Here is a 5,720-nt window from a genome sequence, read left to right on the forward strand (position 1 = left end):
TGAAAATAAGCTTTTCTACCTCTAAAATTGTTCTTGTCAGGTTTCCTGGTTGCAGCAATGAAAAAACTGACTAAAATATATAACGAAAGTTTTAGCTGATCCTATGGGGGAACTCTGGAGTTGGAATGGCCCTTCAGATTCTTCCCAGATTGAGGCAAAGAGACCAGGCCTTGTATCCCTGCATTAACCAATTATTGTACATGGGTCCCATAGAAGAGCTCACCTTAGGTGACTCGTTTTCCTAACTCATAGGGCATTGCATTTGTGGTATCAGAGGCCAATGGGTGTGGTAGCATACACATATAGTTCAAACTACTTGGAAGGCTGAGGTATGAGGATGGCTTGAGGCCAGGAATCTGAACTGTAGGGCACACTGCTGATTGGGGGTCCATGCTAAGTTCAGCATCAATAGGGTATCTTTCCAGGAGCAGGGGATCACTGTTCCTAAGGAGGAGTGAACCAAGGGGTGAACCTAAGGAATGGGTATGTTGACTCTGAAAAGAGATCTGGATGGAGCACTATAGTATTTGTTAAACCTAGCAGAGAAGTATTATTGCACACGGATGTGCCCAAGAGTGGGCCAGATCCCGAGTGTTTTCATAAATCAAGGTCCCAGGCCTCAAACACTTCATAAACTATACACAATATTTTACACATTTGTAGATTATCTGTTTCTACCTTCTGGAACATAAGCTCTAGGAGGGTAGAAACTATGTTTTCTTCACCATTTTTTTTCCTAGGGACTGAAGTTGATTAACTGTTGAGTGAATCTAATAGGAGTCTTGAGGTATGAAGAAAAAGGATCTGGCTTCATGTTATGCAGAGTTAAGAGTGGCATGTCTCTGGAGAAGAGCAGGTGGAGCTGAGCATGGGTGTGAACTCCTCATCTTAAGCTGTGGCAGAAGACTCACAGATAAAGATTCTCTAATCAAGCAGGGTGCAGTGGCACATGCTGCCTGTAATCCCAGAAGCTCAGGAGGCTGAGGCAGGAGGTCAGCCTCAGCAACTCAGTGAGGCCCTAATCAACTCAGTGAGACTCTATTCCTAAATAAAATACAAAATAAGGCTCTTTCTGGGGATGTGGCTCAGTGGTATCCACTACCACCACCCCCCAAAGAAGTGTTGGGAATTTGGCTCAGTGGTTAAGTGCCCCTGGGTTTAATCTCTGGTAAAGAAAGGAAGGAAGGAAAGAAGGAAGGAAGGAAGGAAGGAAGGAAGGAAGGGAAGGAAGGAAAGAAAGATAGATCCCCTAATCATGAGACCCTGCATGAAGAAAGTACAAGCATTCAACATGTGGGATCCATTTTCACAGTCCGTAGTCTTCAGCCCAGTCTCTCTGGATGCTCCTTGAGTTCTTCAAATATCCAAATGGTTTCAGGAAAGGCTTCATGTTCCAGGTGAGAGGCATTGTAGAATACCAGATGGAGAATTAGAAGACCCAGTTTGAATTCCCTCAATCACTAACTAACTGTGTGATTCTGGGTATAGGGCTCAGTATACTCATATGTCAATGGGATCAATAGTACACAGCTGTCTTTAGGATCAAGAGTATTAATGTATCTGAAGCAGGGTACTTTTTGCAATTCAGGCTAGTTCTATGAGAAATAGGGATAAAGGACAGGAGAAAGAGAGAGAGAGAGAGAGAGAGAGAGAGAGAGCACGAGCGAGCCTGGGCAAACTCCAGGCAGAGGTGCACACAGCCTGCTCACAGACAGGCCTCTCACGTTCCAGCTTCCACATATGCACAGAGAGCTGAGAGCTCTATTCTACACATCTGCGTAGATAGTAACTGCCAAGATAATTGGTTTTATTTATTTATTTTTAAATATTTATTTATTTATGTATCTTTAGTTTTAGGTGGATACATTAGTTTGTTTTTATGTGGTGCCAAGGATCGAACCCAGTGCCTCATGCATACTAGGCGTGCACTCTACCACTGAGCCACCACTCCAGCCCCAAGATAATTGGTTTTAAAGTCTGTTCCTTATCTTTTCCCCTGGCATATAGGAGCTGTGTGCCTATGCACACAGAATAGCAGTGGACAGAGATAGCAAGACACCACCATGGCCCCGGATCAGCTGCTGGCCAAAATGAGGGGCTACTTTCGGATCCACAGCCTCCTGGCCCGACAGTGCTTGGCAGAGTTTCTGGGTGTATTTGTGCTCATGGTAGGCAGTAACTGGGGGGAAGAAAGGAGGGAGGTAGACCAATGTTTCTGGCTCTTCCTATACTTCCTTTCAACTCTCCATCTCCTCTTTCCCTCTTGTTTCTCCTCTTCCTTCTTCTCCTTCTCCTTATTTTTAAATTTTTGATTGTTTTATACTGAGGATTGAACCAGGGCACTTTACTGCTTACCTACAGAGTTTCTGATAACTTTCTGAGGGCTCACTAAGTTGCTGAGGCTGGCTTCAAACTTGCAATCCTCTTGCCTCAACCTTCCAAGTCATCAGAACTATAGGACACTCAGCTTGCTTCTTCTATTAGATGCCTGTCCTTTATCATCTCTCACCTTCCCTCCCTTTTTCCTTCTCCACTTCTTCCATTTCTTTATCTCTTTCCTGTTTCTGCTTTTCTCCTTTCCTTGCTGGTCCCTTGGTTGCTCCCAATCTCTCTCCTGTTGGTCTCCTGGACTTCCTTTTCCTCACCTTTCCTCTCCCTGTCAGCTCCTCACTCAGGGGGCTGTGGCCCAGGCTGTCACCAGTGGAGAAACCAAAGGGAACTTCTTCACCATGTTTCTGGCTGGCTCTCTGGCAGTTACAATAGCCATCTACGTGGCAGGCAATGTCTCAGGTGAGCAGGGTGGGGTCTGGTCATCGGAAGGGGTGAGACGTGTATGTGGCAGTGGGTGTCTGCAGTGGTAAAAAGGCAGGTCCTTTGGTGACTCATGAATATTATCTCCGTAAGCTTGACCAGTGCCCTAGACTGAGATATGTCTTCAGCCTTACCCAGTCCCTCCCCTTCCTATCTCTCTCCATTCCCCTTCCTCACACTAATGGATCAGTTGGCTTACCTTAGCAGAAATCTATGCCAGGGCAATGACGGTAAGTACTGTCCTCTGACGCCTCACACCTGAAGCTCTCTGGTGTCAACTCCACTCAGGACCTTGCTGCTTGTCCCTCAGATACACCTTGCATCAGTGTGCTGAAGTGGAAAGGGCAGACAGATGCAGGTTCAAATCTTGGCTTCATTGTGTGACCTTGAGGAGTCACTTAAACTCTTTGAGCCTTAATTCCTTAAGATATATGATGAAGCATGAAGATCATGAGTTCAAAGCCAGCCTCAGCAAAAGTGAGGCGCTAAGCAATGAGACCCCATCTCTAAATAAAATACAAAAAATAGGGTTGGGGAAGTGGCTCAGTGGTAGAGTGCCCCTGAGTTCAATCTCTGATACCAAAAATAAACAAATACACACACACACACACACACACACACACACCCATATATGATGAAAATGATACAATTTATCCTAAGAGTTGTAGGAAGTGGCCGTGTTGCTGGTGACAGTGTTTGGATGCTCATTTTCTTCCTCTGTCCCTGAAGGAGCTCACCTGAACCCAGCCTTCTCCCTAGCCATGTGCCTCCTGGGACGCTTTCCCTGGTCCATGCTCCCCATCTACTGCTTCGTGCAGCTGCTGTCTGCCTTCTGTGCCTCTGGAGCCACCTATGTTCTCTACTATGGTAACAGAGGGGAGGGACAGTTGGAGCACCTGTATGTGGGGAGGGGTGCCTCAGGGCAGTTTGCAGTAAGTAAAGATGGCAACCCTGGGTTTTCCTCTCTCCCAAAGATGCTCTACAGAACTATACAGGGGGGAACCTGACAGTGACTGGCCCCAAGGAGACTGCCTCCATCTTTGCCACCTATCCTGCCCCTTATTTGTCCCTGAACAATGGCTTCCTGGATCAGGTAGGTGAGAGGAGCAGAACTGGAAAAGTTTAACCTTTTCCCTTCACTTGGGACCCCAGCCAATTGTTCTGGGTGGAATATGGAGCTAGTTCTACTTTGGTACCCCACCAGCCCCCAGCTGCTTGTGTTGAACAAAGCCAGGTGACATGGGGGTCATAGTTTGGAGTGTATGGGTGAGGGCAAATGGAGCACCTGGCAACTGATGACCAGGACCCCTCTGTCTGAAGGTTTTGGGCACTGGGATCCTGATTGTGGGGCTCTTGGCCATCCTGGACCGACGCAACAAGGGAGTACCTGTGGGTCTGGAGCCCGTGGTGGTGGGGCTGCTGATCCTAGTCATTGGACTATCCATGGGTGTCAACTGTGGGTTCCCACTCAACCCTGCCAGAGATCTGGGTCCACGGCTCTTCACCTACGTGGCTGGCTGGGGCCCTGAAGTCTTCAGGTGGGAGACATCTTCCCTGGATGCAGTCCTTACCTCACCTCTCTCTGCTAATGGCTCTGTCCCTGGGTCCCTAGCTTTCTCCTCTTAAATAGTTCTCTTGCCCTCTTAGGACAGCGTTCCTCACTCTCCCCTGTCCTTTCACTGAAACAGTTAAGATTTAGAGGTTGTATTCTGGGCAACGACATATTATTTCTTTGGGCATTAGTGACCTACCTCATCAGCAAATGGGTATACTCAGATAATTCCCTAAGGCTAGAGGCTGGACTAAGTTCTTCTGGTGGTCTCTCCTCTCTCTCCCTGGTGTCTTTCACTCCAGGAACTACTTTAAGGAGCTCCCTTGGTTACTAGCTCAGTCCTTGAGGAGAGGGGAGACTAAGGGAACCATTCCTGATGCGTCTCTTTTGTCCTTCTCTTGCAGTGCTGGCAATGGCTGGTGGTGGGTGCCTGTGGTGGCCCCTTTGGTGGGGGCTACCCTTGGCACAGCCACATACCAGCTGCTGGTGGCTCTGCACCACCCTGAAGACTCAGAGCAAGGTCAGAAAAAAGCCTCAGACTTGGAAACTCCTGCCTCGGTTCAGATGCCCAGCCTCAGGGCCTCTAGGAACGCAGTTGCTAAAAGTAGCCACGAGGGGGTGTCCACCCTGGACGCTGGCTTGGGAGGGCAGCGGGAGTCTGCGGGGTGGAGGGCCGACGGGGGAACTTTCCTCTAGTCGGGGCCTGGCGGGGAACTTGCCTCCAAACCTGGGTCCCCTCTGCCTGACTTCCAGCTCTTGTAAGCCCAGCGTCGCGCGCCTTTGCCCCACAGGGGCGCTTCGCGGACGGTCCTTAGCGGCGGGGAAGCCGCTCCATCCAGGGGGCGTGGTGGGGCGGCGGAGCACGAGCCGTCCCTCGCCTGGTAGGCAGGGAGAGAAAGGCGAGAGACGAGGCACGACCTCTCCGGCTAACCCGAGGCTGTGTGGTTCACGGAGAGCGAAGTGCCACGGGAGGAGCCGGGCGAGGAGAGGGGGCGAGGAGCCTGAGGCGGGGCCACGGGGAAGCTGGCGGCGAGGAGGATTCGAGCTCGCCGCTTCTCCCGCCCTCTGGTCCCTCCGGGCCGAAGATGCGCTTTCTGCAAAGAAGGCAGCATTTCTCATTCGCTTTCTTACGAATTAAAAGGAAAACCCTCCGCCACCTGGCCTCCCGGGTTGTCCGTTTGTTGAGAGGTGCGGGACGGACGCGGGGCGAGGGGACCGGCTGGCGGCCTCGGGGGACGGGCTAGGACCCTCCCCCTGCCCCGCACAAAGATGGCGGCGCTCGCTTCCCTGCCCTCCGCCCTCCCCAAAACCCCCTCCCGCCCCCCGCCCTGCACCGCCATCGCCGTCACTTCCGCCC

General features: G+C 50.6%; 1 protein-coding gene across 1 annotated transcript; it reads left to right on the plus strand.

Annotated features, from left to right (window-relative positions):
* Window positions 1-2,063: 2,063 nt before the first annotated feature.
* AQP10 (aquaporin 10) lies at window positions 2,064-5,501 on the plus strand (the record flags this gene model as incomplete). The annotated part of the gene is made up of 6 exons (XM_081305488.1): window positions 2,064-2,168; window positions 2,664-2,790; window positions 3,541-3,678; window positions 3,786-3,904; window positions 4,132-4,349; window positions 4,768-5,501. 6 exons carry the CDS (start codon window positions 2,064-2,066, stop codon window positions 5,057-5,059), a joined length of 999 nt encoding a protein of 332 aa, XP_081161614.1. The 3' UTR covers window positions 5,060-5,501.
* Window positions 5,502-5,720: the final 219 nt, after the last annotated feature.

This window comes from Spermophilus citellus, assembly GCF_964194105.1.
Source record: "Spermophilus citellus genome assembly, chromosome: 9".
In the NCBI taxonomy this organism is placed as follows: Eukaryota; Metazoa; Chordata; class Mammalia; order Rodentia; family Sciuridae; genus Spermophilus; species Spermophilus citellus.